Raw genomic sequence first — 15,561 nt, 5'->3', positions numbered from 1 at the left:
ACACATCAAACGCACACACCATTGCCGTCGCTTGCACGCGCATTTACGCTCGTTACTGGGACCAAATCCGCGCTCGTGAACAAAATCCTTTTACCCGTCGAGAGCGGAGAGGGCCTCGCTACTGTTTATTTACGCCGCCCGTTTGACAATCGCCTCCGGTAAAGCCTCGGACTCACGTCGAACCGCACCGAGAACCGCAGCGGTTCCTCGGCTTTAAGCACTGACTAAGTAGCAGCGCACGGGGAGAGGAAGAATGGCGGATTCGAGCACCACTGCGGACTCGAGCAAAGGCGGCGATGCTGCTCCTGCTGCTGGGGCGCCTGGTGCCGCGGATGGAGCGCCCGCAGCGGGAGTCAAGCCCGGGTGCGAGTCCGTGAGGGGCCAAATGTTTGACGTGGGCCCCCGCTACACAAACCTGTCTTACATCGGAGAGGGCGCATACGGAATGGTTTGGTGAGTTGTGGTTGTCATACCTTTTGGGCCACCAGGACTTAAATCGAGAATGCTAATCAACACACGTAAACGCGATAAAACATTGAACCCTGTTGTTTAGTTTTGTTCGTATTTGTTGTCGATGCTGGGCGCATTTAATGTAAACAGTTGCCAAATATACAAATGTAACCCCCCGAGACTGCCTGTGCTTTGTGCAGCGCTTTAGCTACCAGCTACAGGCGTGGCGATGTGCTTTTACAGGAAATAAGACAGGGAGGTGATTGTGCAGGACGTCGATCGCTCTTTCGTGAGCCGTAATTTGCAAATTTAGATTTCGTCACCGCTCTCGCTGTTACATCCGGACACTGTCTCGTAATCGCATCTACTGGAAACCCGAATCCAGAACCTGGACCCTGCAGCAAATCTGCAGAGGATGCGAGTTGGATTTGTCAGCTGTGGCGAGGCCATTTCTCCCCCCCCAACCAGTCGCTTTTTTGATTTCACGTCGTCTCTGAGCCCACCCGAAGCTCCCTTTTTTTCCAATTGACAACACTTAGAACATTTCTGTCGAGGGGGAAAACGGCGAAACCTGTCAGTCATGTGGGTGGTTGCAAAGTGGGTGGTGGTATTAGGACCGGGCGGGTTCGGCGATCTTTGGTGTTTTGCAACAGCAGCGTGACAGCGTACAGCAGCAGGGCCGTGTAGAGCCCGCAGCTACAGCGTCTGGTGTTTGCAAACACGTCGGCTCCCACTTGTTGATGCAGAGAGCAAATCCGCCAGCAGCGTCATGCGTGTCTCAGCCATGTCCCCCCCCCCCAGGTTGCACATAAGTCCCTATGGTCTTCATGTGTAGCTATGGCATTCTAACATCTACAGTATCACACCTGTGTTTTTTTTAAAAACCACAAAAAAACATGCACATTGCAAGATAGCGATGCATATTTTCTGCTGCTTTGCATCCAGCAAGGTTTTGAGCTCCTCGTTGTAAATTATGCGGCGTGTAACGTGAGACCTGCTCTGTTTCCTCCCACCCCCCCACTTTCCCTCCGACCAGTTCGGCCATGGATAACACGACGAACCAGCGCGTCGCCATCAAGAAGATCAGCCCGTTCGAGCACCAGACGTACTGCCAGCGCACGCTGCGGGAAATCAAGATCCTGCTGCGCTTCCGCCACGAGAACATCATCGGCATCAACGACATTCTGAGGGCGCAGCACATCGACAGCATGAGGGATGTGTATCCTTTCCTGAAAACTCCTTCCAATCAGCCCGTGACCCTTTATTGGAATCCACTTATTAAGTCTGGACCATTAGAAATTAAAATTTTTGAATGAATGTTCTGATTTCACGAGACATTCTCACTAAAAGCTCTTGACAATGAATATTGCAGCTTTTTAGATGCAGTAACTTTAGCTACAGACCAGAGTGTTTGGTTCTGGCTGCTGGGAATGGTGGTTCACCAGTGAGAGACGTGAGAGTGATGCAGCACATCCACTCCTCTGTCAGCTGCTGCTTATTCCCAGCTAAGGTCACGTGAGGTGTTTGAGCCAGTCGGGATTACACACACACACACACACATGCACCTAGTCCTTTTTAGCATGTGGGAGGAAACAGGAGTACCTGGAGAAAACCCACTCAGGCATGGGGAGAACATGTTAACACTCAAAAGGACGATATTGCATGTTTAAACGTGTCGTGTTCAATCTCACATCTATCTTTAACCCAGTCTGAAACTCTGCTAATGGTTCGGTTTCAAATGTCTGCTTCCGTCTTACGTATTGCCAAGAATTTCCGGGTTTCTCGAGAAACGTGCCGAGTGTAGAGATATCTGTAATGGCCCTTGACCCTCACGCCCTCCCCTCCAGCTACATCGTGCAGACTCTGATGGAGACGGACCTTTACAAGCTGCTGAAGACCCAGAAGCTGAGCAACGACCACGTCTGCTACTTCCTCTACCAGATCCTGCGAGGCCTGAAGTACATCCACTCAGCCAACGTGTTGCACCGCGACCTGAAGCCCTCAAACCTGCTCATCAACACCACCTGTGACCTCAAGGTCAACACACACCCGTGCAGGCACAATGCATTTTAGAAGTATCATTGTTTAATTAAAAGTATGTAACCCTAAAATCACCCATTAATCCTAATAACAGATCTATACAAAGCTATGCTAGGTTGCTATGCTATGTGGTTGTACACATGGGTCTGTCAACATTTTGACCAGCATTGATTGCTGCAGAGGGATCTACTGAATTTATTGGATCTGCCAGGTCACCACAGTCTGTCCTTTGGTCATTTCTACTTTTCCTCTTAGAGGCGACAGTTCGGAAGCAGCGGCTCCTGATGAGCAGTATGGATGCCATCTTGGCTGTCTGCAGTATTCCTCCCTTCCCCTCTGTTCCTGTCGGCGCGCTTAATGGTTGCAAAGCCATAGTCCACATTAGCGCTACTGTAAAGCGTCTGAGAAGGAATGCAAGGAATGTAGGATATGGGTGTGAGATAAATCCCCTCCTTGCTTATCTGCCTAACCACAGTTTGAAATCCAGCAGTCTGTCAGTGTCATGGTGTTTTTAAGAATTTTGTGACGGCATCCAATGACGATCACCAGGGTCAGCTGTCCTGCTGCTCCGTGTCTTACACCTCATTTAAACTGCATTGGCTTTCCTATTTTTAAGCCAAGGTCTAATCTCCTTTGAGCTAACAATTCACTGCGTGGCTAACGCTAAATCAGATTTGCTGGTTGCGGGTACTTAAAAAGCCCCTGTGGCGTTTTCCTTCAATGATTCCCACCCTGTTCTCACGTTGACGCGTTTCTTAAACTGGCAGGAACAACAGTGCTCTTGTGCTTAGGCGAGTTTATTTAGGAGAGTTTATTTGAATTTCCTCGCACACTTTAGCACAAACGTTTCTGACAGGACCAGTTGAGAGTTAACACATATGTCATTGTCCGCTGGTTTCCTTTCACCAGAGCAGGCTTGTCCATGAGTTCAAACGTTTCCAGCCGTGTTCTGGCCAGAACCTCACGAGAATCTGGCCTTTAGACATTCTCCAGCACAATGAACCCTCTAACTCCTCACCACTCCTCCAGATCTGTGACTTCGGCCTGGCCCGTATCGCTGACCCTGAGCACGACCACACGGGTTTTCTGACCGAGTACGTGGCCACGCGTTGGTACAGGGCTCCGGAAATCATGCTCAACTCCAAGGTACCTGCGCGCAGAACTGGGCCGGAGTATTCGCCCACACGACTGTCTTCAGCAGTATTGATCGTGTGCACTGTTTTTGTCTCAGGGCTATTCTAAGTCTATTGATATCTGGTCGGTCGGCTGCATCCTGGCAGAGATGCTGTCCAACAGGCCCATTTTTCCTGGAAAACACTACTTGGATCAACTCAACCACATACTGAGTGAGTCGTCACTGGTTCTGCTAAATATTATATATCAGATTGGATTTATTGGAATCACTCAGCCAATTCCCAAAGTCGCGGGGGCGTTATTTAACCCAACAGAAGTGCTGCTTCATTACCTCAAGCTCTGAATTTAATTGGAATTTCAGTTTCTCTTTATCTCACCACAAGGTGGCACCTGTCAGTCTTATTTTCAATGCTATTTTTTTAATCCAGCTACACACTTTTTTTTTTTTTTTGGGTCTAGTTTAGAGTTTAACTGACTTTAAAATGCCCCCTCCCTCCTTGCAGATGTTCTTGGCAGTCCGTCTCAAGAGGACCTGAACTGTATTATCAACACGAAGGCCAGGAACTACCTGCAGTCTCTGCCCCTGAAAAACAGGATCCCCTGGGAAAGGCTCTACAACAAGTCAGATTCAAAAGGTGAGCCAACACCTACTTGTGTTTATCAGAACAGGAACGAGCACGCCTGGTTGCTTCGTAGCTCCTCCATCAAAATATTGTCGGGTGTCTCTTTATTGGAACGATAAAGCCCTCATATTTGTTGAATCCCTTAATGCCTGCACTGAAAATCTTTGTGTGAAACAGCTCTCGACCTGCTGGACCGCATGTTGACCTTTAATCCCATCAAGCGCATCACTGTGGAGGAGGCTCTGGCTCACCCTTACCTGGAGCAGTACTACGACCCCACAGACGAGGTAGGTGCAGATGGAGCTGCTATTGTATCCTGGTTAATCTCATTTCCTGCCGTTGCTTTAGCGCTAATTAAGAGGTAAAGATGCCGCCTGCTTTCTCGGTAGAGCCCCAACCATGATAGTTAGATTTCTCGTTATTAAGCAGTTTATGATATTGTTTGGGGGGAAAAGCGCCTTGCACATGAGTTAGCGTTATTTAAGTCTTTTCAAATTTGTCTAAAGGCTAATGAGAAGCGATCGGCGGACAGAAGGGCTTATTCATTCAAACACGTTGACCATTGTTTGCCGTCAGGAGCCTGGATTTAACCGAGCCGCTCCGCTTTGTACGGACAATCCTCTTAGCTGGGTCTGGAATGCAGTCAGAGTTCAATTTTGCTCTGAGCTCCAAGTTGAAAGATGTTTAAGTATATAATTATTAATCCAATCTGATGCCAGAGCTGTTGGAATGCCAGCGCTGCTCTCTGCCGCAGAAAATGGATGCAGTGACGGGCGGAGGGCCGATCACGATCAGGCCGGCTCTCTTTGCTGCGCACATCTACTCTTCGCCTTCCATCTCCACATCAGGAGCTGTTGCTCTTAAATTTTTAATAGCTGCAGTAGGGCTTTGGTTTCCGACACTGAGATTGAACTTTTTAGTCAAAATTCTCTCCGGTGTGTTTGGGTGCAGCCGGTAGCAGAGGAGCCCTTCAATTTCTCCATGGAAGTGGACGACCTTCCCAAGGAGAAGCTGAAGGAACTCATCTACGAGGAGACGGCTCGTTTCCAGGACGCCTACCAAGTCTCCTGAGACATGCAGGTAACCTAAATGATACTGAAACTGTTTCTTTTAGAAGATGGAAGATTTCCAGTAAATCTTTCCACTGCGGGAGTTCCTGGTAAATACCAGTTGGCCCTCTCAACGGTCTTGTCTCCCCTGTGGGGGTAGGATGTCGCAGGTTTTGTAATTGTTGTGCGTCAGTTTCAACCGTGACTTCATCCAGGCGAGCCGCCAAAAAAACAATCAAAAATCATCACAAAGAAAACAACAACAAGGAAGGAGGTAAACATGGAAGGAGCTGAGGTGGTGTAATATTGCCAGAGTGGTGTGTCTGCTAAGCTAATGCTACGTTTAGCCGATCATCTAACCCCAAGCCCCGCCCAGGAGTGTCCTGACGCCTACCCTGTGGTAGGGACTCGGCTAGGCCCTGTAAATGGCCAATTGGAAAACCCGACTTCCTGCAGTGGAACCGCTTGTTAAAAGACCTAATGTGCCAACATACCACATATACTTATACTAAGTTAGAGTAAGACTCGACTGAAGGATCGCTGGTTGAGGTTAGAGAGATCTGAATCGTTCTGGCTGACAGGATCGAGGATGAACCACTGGGCAGGACGGGTCGATGAACCAAATGGGTTTTCATATATTTTATTCACAAGGTCAAGCTTGAAGCGTTAAAACGCTCAGAGTAATAATGTTCCAGCCATCATAGAGGGAGAGTAGAGATTAGTGGAGGGATATTAGTAGAGGTAGCGGTGTCGTAGGGGCTTGGTGGTCAAAGCATCTTGGCTCTGGCCTTTTGTAGATCAAGGACCAAAGACCTACAGGGGGCAGGATTGTCCTGCCGTGCCGATGGAATTACTGGAGCTCAGCTTGGAGGGCATTCTTGCATAGTTAGGCATTATTTTAATAGAAATTAATATTTCAAATGATAGCAGACAGAAAATCTGATGTCAGGAGTGAAACAGATATTTTCAAGCTCCACACATCCCACGTGGAGCAGCGACCGTAGCTCTGGGCGCAGTCTCACTCCTCTCTCTCTGTCTTTTCTCCTTTTAGCTGTGACGAGCGAGAACACCGCGCCGAGGCTTCGAACAAGTAGACCCCCAAAACCACGCTGATGAAAACAAAACAAAAAAAAATGCATCTTCAAGCAACCCACAAAAAAAAGGAAAAAAAAAATGAGATAAAAATAAACATTTAACTGCTTATCTTTCCATCTGTACAGCAAGAGCGCTCAGGCGGCCATGACCTCTGCGGCCGGGTGGGCTCGTTGCGCTTTCCTCCGCATCGGACCCCCTCCACTTGTCGCTTGTCCTGTTGAACGCTCCCGCTGCCGCCCCCTCACATCCTCATCACGAGTATCTCTCTCCTCCCCTCTTGTTTTCGCTCTTCTCTGCTGCCCCCGCTCATATAAAAACATACTACTGTATTAACCGACACCGTAACGCTCGTGTCTTACATGTGAAGTGCATCAGTGGGGAGGTTGACGTAACCTGGAGGGCTTCAGGAACGGGGCTGCTAAACGGGTGTGTTTATGTACATAGAGAGTTCTAAGATCTGTTGGTTTTAAGTGTCGCGTTTCTTTTGTTCACTGTTCCGAGTGTTTCCAGAACAGTTGTGTCATATTTGTACATTTTTGGGTATAAATATGCTTGGTGTTCCTTATGAGTATTTGATTTTTGAGGGGGGAAGAAAAGGTCCACGGTTTTAAAGGCATGTTGGCAGGATTTTCCTTTGTTGTTGCATTTAGTTGTGTCGTACACGTGAATGCATGCAGTCCTGAAATTAACCCGCGTGGCCCAAAGGGGAAACGGATGGCGTCTCTTTTGGATTCTGGCATAGAGCGACTAACATCACGCTTCATTGTGGATGATTTGGTGGGTTTTGAAGAGCTGATGGGAGCAAATGGCGTCAAGAATTTGTGATTGCATGCGTTCCAATATTTCTGCAGCGACACCAAAGCCCCTTTTTTTTTCCAGAACGGTTCCTGAACCACCCTGCCCCTTGCTTCCGCTCTCCGTGCTCTGATATATCGGGCTCCATCGCGATCGTATCGCCATCGTTGACAGTAGAATGCGGCCTGCCCAGCACCACCGTCTGCATGCAAGCATGCTGTATTTGAATTCAACAGTGTACAGACTGTTTTAAACAGAGACTCTTGTCGGTTTAAATAACCTGTGGCCACACCGCAGTGCAGCAGATGTTGAATGTAAACGGTCCGGATTTCTCCAGCCCGCCGCTGCAGCTCGCCGCTCATCAGCTGTAAACATTAACGAAGACTGTTCCTCTCCTCCGCCAATCAGGAAACGGCGCGTGCCGCCGATAAATGCTGCGTTCTCCTCATTCGCGACACAGCCTGGCCAACGTTGCCCAGCGCTCACGTGTGCGAATGTTTCAATTGAACAGAATTTAGATCGCCTGCGAAGCATCCACACCCGTTTCCAATAGAAGTGCCGTTGGATCGGTTAAAGCTCATAATTCCACTGGGACGGAATGCAACGTATTATATTTGACTCTCCTGCGCAGCTCACATCCCGTCATCGTTGTAGAGTTTGTGCCAGTTCCTCTCTCCTAATGTCTGTTCAGGAGATGCCTACGTGTGTGTGTGTGTGTGTGTATGTGTGTGTGCGCGTGCCCTTCCCAATCTGTGACTGTTCCTGATGTGACTACTGCTGTTGTCAGAGCCCTCCCTGCTCTCCTATTTTACCTGTTGCACTATCAGACCGGTCAGAGAGCCCCCCCCCCCCATCTTGCGTGTGCCCCTGTGTGTTCCTGTGCCGTCGACCGTAGCCACGCCGCAGTCTGTGAAGCCACCTCAGCACACGCGGCGACGCTCGTCCTCTGGTTCCCAGCACTCGCCACGCTTGACTCAAAAGGGCTGCCTCCCTCCCGTCCCCCCACCCCTCCTCACGGACCACCATCTTTAGGTCAGTCACCGCAGCAGACCGGCCAATCATTGCTCAATCAGCACGCCTGCACTTTGTCTCTCCAGCCACGCTCTCTCTCAGTTCTCTCCCCTTCTTACCTCCTTTTTGTACAGCTTTAATTTTGTCCCCTGTGTGTGTGTGTGTGTGTTACTGCTCCTGGATGTGCAGTAGTTAATGTCTTTGTACAGGTGTTTGTGCATCTGCTCCTCCTCAGTAACATAAAGCCAAGACTCTCTGCGTCTGTGTTTTGGATGCGTGGATCCTTTGGGGTCCTTCTCTCCCTTTGCGCTTTTTTTACCTCCGCTGGGCGAAACGCCAGAACGGTTTCGGCAGACGCGCCGCCGAACAGATTTCCAGCTTTGGTTAGTGGCGCGTTTGATTTGACGCTTTCTGCTGTCGAAACAAACCGAGAGGACCACGTTTTGCAAATCAAAATGACCCACTTGCGCACACACATACTTCCTCTTTCTTAGGAGCCTCTGTGTGTGCGCGCGTGTGTGTGTGTGTGTAAAAAGTTGCACTTAAACACAGCACGTACATTCATACATTATCAACAAGTCTCCAGGCCTGACTGCCTCGTGGCCTGTTTTCTGATATTGTTTTAAATGGCTGTTCTTATTACTGCTAATGTTGTTATTGGTGAGTTTTTGGTTGTTGTTTTTTTTTTTTTTAATAAAAGGGAGTTTAAGTTGTATTTTTTTTTAATTATTAGGATGTTTTTAATGTTTGTCTTTTTCTCTCATGGATGTGATTTTTGTTTTTGGTTTGTTTCCCCTTTCAGGGTCTTGTAAGGAATTATTTTAAAAAAGACAAGTAGAGCTATGAGTTGTTGAGGGTTATAGTCTGTATATTCATGGGTATTATGACTTATAACAAATAACAAAAGAAAAGAATTATATACATATGATTAAATAAAATTTAACAATACTGTTGCAACTGTTCTTGTGGTGCTGTGGTGGAACTTTTGCTTTTACACATGGTTTTACCGTCCAACAAGAAATTTAGGGCAATAAATAACATTGACGCCTCGCTGAGGACGCAGGCAGACATTCTGTGGCTCCGTGTTGGGTCAGCGAGACGTGGGGCTTCCACACTCGCTTGTCTGACAGGAGAAAGAACAGAAATGTCCCAGAAATGATACAGAGCAAATATGGAGGCTCAATTTAAGCGTTGGAACAATAACAATTGATTCAGTGCTCTAAAATATCCCGACCGCCAGTCAGATGAAAACACAGGGTCCCCCCCCCCCCTCCCCCCCAGCTCTCCCACTAGTGACAAGTCTCGATGTGATTTTCCCGCCCCTCCATCGGGGAATATTTCAGGAAAACTGAGAAAGGCGTGAATTATTTGACAACGATTAATGAATCCAGTGAAAACCAGGCTTGCTGGAACATTTCAGACGCAACTCGACTTGTCCGACCATTGTTGTCTGCATTCCATCGCAGCGCGGTGCTCCTGCCGACTGCGCCGTGTATTTATGTTCCTGCTTTTATGGGTCGGGTTTGCTAATCTTATCTCAGCACATCCCCGTTTGTCAATACACTGTAAGGATCCTGCTCCGCTCCCAGCGATGCATTTGCCAAAAAAGAACAACGGTTCTTTCCTTTCCTCCCACCTGCTGTGATCTTACCAACAGTGTTGTGCACAAAATAACAGAGATGAATAGGAACAATTCCTATGAAAGGTGTTGGCTGGGCATGCATGCGGACCACTGTCCCACCTGAACAATAGCAGTGGAGGGAGGCCCCTCGTGTTGCTCAGGGGCGGGGAGGGGCCGGCGAGGGCTGAGGTGAGCTCCCAGTTAGGAGCTGGTGCAACATTAACTCATTTTTATAGCTCTCCAGGTTTCAGGTGAGCGAGGCCAAGACATTCTTTGGTCCCAACCAGTCAGTCCAGTTCACTTATCTGCAATCAACAAAGACCAGTTTGCCTGCAGGTTGTTTCTCAGGAATTTGCGCTGGAGACAGAAGTGAAGAACCGCAGCTGAGGCTCGTATGCAGGAAAGATGAGCAGCTCCCTGTTCTTCATCCTCCCCGCTCTGGGTGGATACGCTCTTGTCTCACACTACCTGCTGAAGAACCCGCTGGTTCTTCACAAGAAGAAGCGCTCGGGCTTTTACTGCACGCACATCTCGCACAGGGGAGGTAAGTCGAACGGAGTGTCTCCTCTCCGGACAGGTTCTGGAAGTACACTAACCTGGAAGGCTGCTTCAAGCTCGACCCACTCAGTTCCTTTAGGCGCTGAAACACCGGCACCGGAAATTATAGCATGGCATCAGATGCATGACGTCCACAATCAGGCGCTTCTTCCTTCACCTGCTGGATTCTGATGTACCAACACGTTTTTAGTCTGTTCTGCCTGCCTAGCTTACGACTAAGCTCTGTCTGCTTCCAGGATGTGGAGAAAGGATAGAAGGCACGATGGAGGCATTCACACAGTGAGTATCAGTGCCAACAGATTAATATTAATGTCAGAACACAGGATTGTAATTATTATTAGACTGGTATTATTTAGGGAAAACACATCAGTCAACTGAGATCAGGGAGCCAGTAAATTCTGGGTGAAAATGTGCTTTTTACGGCAGAATTTGATAGGTTCAAGGGTCACCTGGAAGGGACTTATTCACAATATCATCAGGGCCAACACATGTCGCAATCAGAGCTTGTTTGAGCTCTTTATGGTTTCCTTATGTATGACTTATGTATGAGTATGAGAAAAACAAAACCTTTGATCCTCCCAGCTCAGCTGGTGTGTCGCACTGAATGGCAGAAGAAATTCAACTAACCAAGAGGGTTTTGAAGAGTCTGCATTAGCCAAATATATGTATGAATCACTGTATTACAAAGTGCGGTGGAGTGTGGCTCAGAGATGCTGGAGCTGGACTGTCACCTGACGCTGGACGGCCACGTGGTGGTGTCCCATGATGAGAACCTGCTGAGGCAGACCGGCCACAACGTCAGCGTCTCCTCGCTCAGGCTACAGGTGAGGAGTCGGATCTGGACTCGGATCCTCTAAACCTTTGTCATCTACACCAGTTTTATTCAACTGTGCAAAAGAGCTGCTTTCAAAGTCAATATTTACTTTCCACCAAGATGTCTGAAGCCACAGCTCCCGCAGGCAGGTCATTCTCTGATCTGACTAATCAGTGCTTTGTGAACAAATGACTTATAATATCCTCTTTTTCACCGCAGCTCGTTAACTAGATTCATTAGAGCCTTGAGCATTTTATCAACTCAAATTTCTCTCAATTCCTGAATGTTTCATTAATGATCATATTTTTGTGTTTGCATCATACATCTGCTCTTCAACTCTTGTAGGACTTGCCTCTGTATAAGGAGAGCTTAGAGGTGACATTTTACACAGGTATGTAGCAAAAGCCCTTGTGTGTGCATGCCTGCGCATGTGTGTATGTACTGCGACCTTCGCCTTTCACTCTTCCCTCCTGCAGGGCGCTACAGCACTGGCAGAGACAGGAAGATCGCTCTGCTGGAGGATGTTTTCAGGAAATTCCCTCACATTCCTGTCAGCATCGAGATCAAAGAAAACAATATGCAACTGATAGAAAAGGTACAATAAATGCAGTTCTGAGATTATCTTCCAAATACTTTATTACTATACTTCTGTAAAAAGTCAATATTGCGCACATATGGAATTTTCCTCTGCATTTCCTCAGAATAAATTGTGTAACAACGGGCTTAATTTTTATTTTCATTTCTGCGAGGGATTTAGCCATTTTAGACCACATGTATTCCTTTCTATAAATTCCAATGTAACAGTTCAATCACATTAGAATTATCACCACTCAGTTTTTACCTTAAAACACAAACATCACATCACCTCTCTACTCTTATCCTGCCCTTCTTTTGTCTGGATGTAGGTGTCAAACTTGGTGAAACACTACAAAAGGGAGGAGATCACAGTCTGGGCCTCTGTCGACTCCAGCATCATGAAGAAATGCCGCAAAACGGTACTTGGGCCACCAGGGGGCGGCAGAGCTGACTTTAGTCGTAGAGGCCGTCTAATTTGAAGTTTGCGCATAAATGAGTGCAGTTTATAAAGTTTCAGAAAAAGTTACACGATAGATGCAGGTCTGGTGCTTCAAAAGATGCAATTATAAAATACAATTTTAAAATTCAGGTATTTTGAGTTGCAAGCAGGTTGAATCATTGATCAGAAATCTGATAAAAGATGTAACTATTTTACTCACAGGTGGCCCTACAAAACACAATATAGTGTGCATAAAATGTTTTTCTTTTTAGATATCCAATACTTTTAATGTTGCGATCACAAGATTTGACGCCTGTATACCCATGACCAGATGTTGTGATCGCTCAAAAGAACTAAATGGGGATCAACAAGAAAGTTTTATATTAATTAAAAATAATTATGTAGCATAAGTGTAATTTGAACAATTTCACAGTTACTTTGGTTTGTTGATTCTAGGCTTCATAGTGGAACAACATTCTAGTACCCATGTTTGGGCCCTTGGATGTAGTATTTGTTTAAAAAAAAATCTTGATCCTGACTATATTAAACCCCAGTGAACAATTGGCTAAAGTTGTTGTATATTTACCGAACCTTTATGATGTTTCTTCCTATGAGTTAAATGTGAAATCATAATTCAATCCAATGTGAATTTTGCATGTTCTTACAGGTGAAAACACACTCTCTGTCCTGTTTTTTTACCTGTAGAACAGCTCCATGCCGTACAGCTTCACCATGGGCCGAGGGCTGATACTTCTGCTCCTCTTCTACACCGGCCTCCTGCCTTTTGCACCCCTGGGAGAGAGTCTGCTGCAATTTTACCTGCCCCACATCTTTAACAGGTGCGTTCCTGAGACATAGAGGTGTTTTATTTAACAGAATAGTTTAGAACAAGTGAAACAAATGTATCTCAAATGCGGCGTTTGTGATGTCTCTTCTTCGCTTCTGAAGGACGTACGTCCCAGAGAAGCGTTGGCTGAGGAACAGGCTGACCGTCTGTCTGTTAGAGATGTGAGGCAACTTTACTCAAGATCACTCTCTGATTTGTGTAGCAAACAGAAATGTAAATGTGTCATTTGTGGTCTGTATAAAAACGTTTTTTTCCCCCTATTGTTTCAGGATAGCAATGAGGAAGAGTCTCTTTGAACACCTCGCAGCTCGAGGATTACAGGTACGACACCACTAACAAGTAGAAATCAGCCAAGTTACTGTTACTGCTCTGACATGCAACTATTTATACTTTCAACAGATGCAGTTTAGTTATGGGATTGTTTAGATTATTTGTCAGTTAGGTTAAATAGACTTGATTTGCCTCCCTCTAAGATTCGGGCTTCTTAAAAGATTATTATAGTTTTTTGTCAAATATTACTGCTGTACAAGCCTAAAAAGATTGACGGCTATGAGTCGCCTTCAGAAATCAGAGCACATCATCAGGGACGTTTCTGAGGTCAGTGGACGTTTCGGGTCTCTGAACCATCACCAACTCTGATGAAGTGACCCAGTTGAGGCGGATCAGGCTTCAGCTTTTGACACCTGCTGGACCCCTGGTCTCCAAGACCACAACAGATCATCATACCAGGCTAAGATTCATCTTTATTGCAGGTGCATTTGTTTGTGTGCAACAAAGACGAAGACATAAAACTGGCTTTTGATGTTGGTGCCACCGGAGTGATGAGCGACTATCCTTCCCTCCTGATGAGCTACCTCAGCAGGAACAGAAGAGGCTGACCCCGGACCCGAGCGCTCGCCACAGAGCGACCTTTAACCCGGGAGACTGGAACTCGGCCGTGAAAAAACCACACCAAACTTATTGACTAAATTATCCTTTATGGGTCTGTTCCATTTACTGAGAGCTACTTTTTCTTTTTTACATGAACCTCACGGTGCCATGGAAGACCAGGAGTAAGGGGGGAAGGGGTGAAGCCTTTTGGTAACAGACATAAATAGATAAACCACTAAATCTGTTCCTAGATAAAGTGAGTGAAATCAATAAATGACCATTCATTGCCATTACTAATGGTCAACAAAAAGTGTTCTGCAATACTTTGATCCAGGCTATAAGTCGATTTAATGGGCAATTACTGATTATTAAAATGCTTTATCCCTTTTTGAGCGTCACTGAACGTCCATGCGAGACTGGAATGATTTAATTTATGCTGCATTACTGTGACAAAACAAGGTTTATGAAATAAAGAGAAGGAGCCATCAACAGAGTGTGTTTCTGTGCCTGTCATTGCATGAAATGAGTGCATGTTCAATGTTAAATGACAAACTAATTACAATGTATAATATGTTAGTTGGGACACTTGGACAGAGAGCAGAATGGAGGCATTATAATTATGTATTTGAATGCTTGTTTATAGACCAGCATGAGGAGAGACTGAGTTCTTCTGTTCTTCTAAAACAACAGGTTGAGGCCTCCTTGTTTTCTTTTTATTCAGTTATTGAGGCATCTTCTTCCATTGTTCTGGGGTGATGATGTGGTGACAGGGCTTTTATTTGAAGCAGTGTTGCTGTTGTGACCGTTGCCATGCGAGTGGTTGCAGTGTTTATTGTTTCGAACGGTGGGTTTCTGTCGGACTGCCGTGACCCTCTGGACGAAACGTGAATCCTGCGTTTGTCCAATGCGGCATTCGGGGCACAACTGCTGCGTTCCAGCTGTTGATCCCTTTCATACTGGATTAAATATGCCGCTCCAGCGCATTCTTCTGAGCCTTTTGTCTCTATTTGAACACGCAATGCTTAAATCAAGTGTTCTTGCGTTAGTTTTTACAGTTAAAATAGTTTTTTTTTCTGATTCAAACCTGTTTCTGCGTTTTACAGATTGGGCCTTTAACGTCTCAGATCACAAAGAGACTTTTATGTGCTGATGACTGACCTGGCATAACAGGGTTAATGGGGCTTTACAAGGCCAGATTATAGCAGGATGGTGCGTGTGGAAGGATTTTTAGCTGTGTTTGTCCGCTTGTGAGAAAGTGTTGCTGGATATAAAGTTTGTCATTGAGGGTGAATGTTTAACCAGCTGGGCTGTGTCACCCGACATCACCTTTCTCTGGATTAGACAGATTTTCGTTTGTCTCTGCGGAGCTAAATGTGGACAGTTTGTCAGAGCAGGTGCTGGCAATGAGAAATGAATTACTCCGACAGTTCAGTTGGGCTGGTTTTTCACAGCTTTGTAGAGTTTCACATCGGAAACGAAAAAAAACCCTTGGTTTTGACACCAAGGAACACCCTACGTGTATATTGTTGCCATTGCTGATGCACGTGCGTACATGTTTTCCCTCTGAGGTCAGAGTCCAGCAGAACTCGAGTGATAATCAACCAGCGTGTTGGAGGAAACAAAGGCCTCATTTTTCTGC

General features: G+C 46.3%; 2 protein-coding genes across 2 annotated transcripts; both read left to right on the top strand.

The window, feature by feature from the left end:
• The first annotated feature begins 11 nt into the window (after positions 1-11).
• Positions 12-9,154, top strand: mapk3 (mitogen-activated protein kinase 3). Its single transcript, XM_057015233.1, has 9 exons — positions 12-453; positions 1,487-1,669; positions 2,298-2,487; positions 3,520-3,636; positions 3,722-3,836; positions 4,128-4,259; positions 4,425-4,534; positions 5,199-5,327; positions 6,348-9,154. Exons 1-8 carry the CDS (start codon positions 254-256, stop codon positions 5,316-5,318), a joined length of 1,167 nt encoding a protein of 388 aa, XP_056871213.1. The 5' UTR covers positions 12-253; the 3' UTR covers positions 5,319-5,327; positions 6,348-9,154.
• A 766-nt stretch (positions 9,155-9,920) lies between these two features.
• Positions 9,921-14,411, top strand: gdpd3a (glycerophosphodiester phosphodiesterase domain containing 3a). The gene is made up of 10 exons (XM_057015236.1): positions 9,921-10,362; positions 10,613-10,655; positions 11,065-11,200; positions 11,536-11,581; positions 11,667-11,785; positions 12,096-12,185; positions 12,911-13,044; positions 13,154-13,213; positions 13,322-13,373; positions 13,805-14,411. Exons 1-10 carry the CDS (start codon positions 10,224-10,226, stop codon positions 13,928-13,930), a joined length of 945 nt encoding a protein of 314 aa, XP_056871216.1. The 5' UTR covers positions 9,921-10,223; the 3' UTR covers positions 13,931-14,411.
• Positions 14,412-15,561: the final 1,150 nt, after the last annotated feature.

The sequence above is a fragment of the Takifugu flavidus genome, chromosome 18, assembly GCF_003711565.1.
Source record: "Takifugu flavidus isolate HTHZ2018 chromosome 18, ASM371156v2, whole genome shotgun sequence".
Classification (NCBI taxonomy): domain Eukaryota; kingdom Metazoa; phylum Chordata; class Actinopteri; order Tetraodontiformes; family Tetraodontidae; genus Takifugu; species Takifugu flavidus.
The sequence above is the reverse complement of the archived record's forward strand: the minus strand, read 5'-3'. Positions and strand labels throughout refer to the sequence as shown.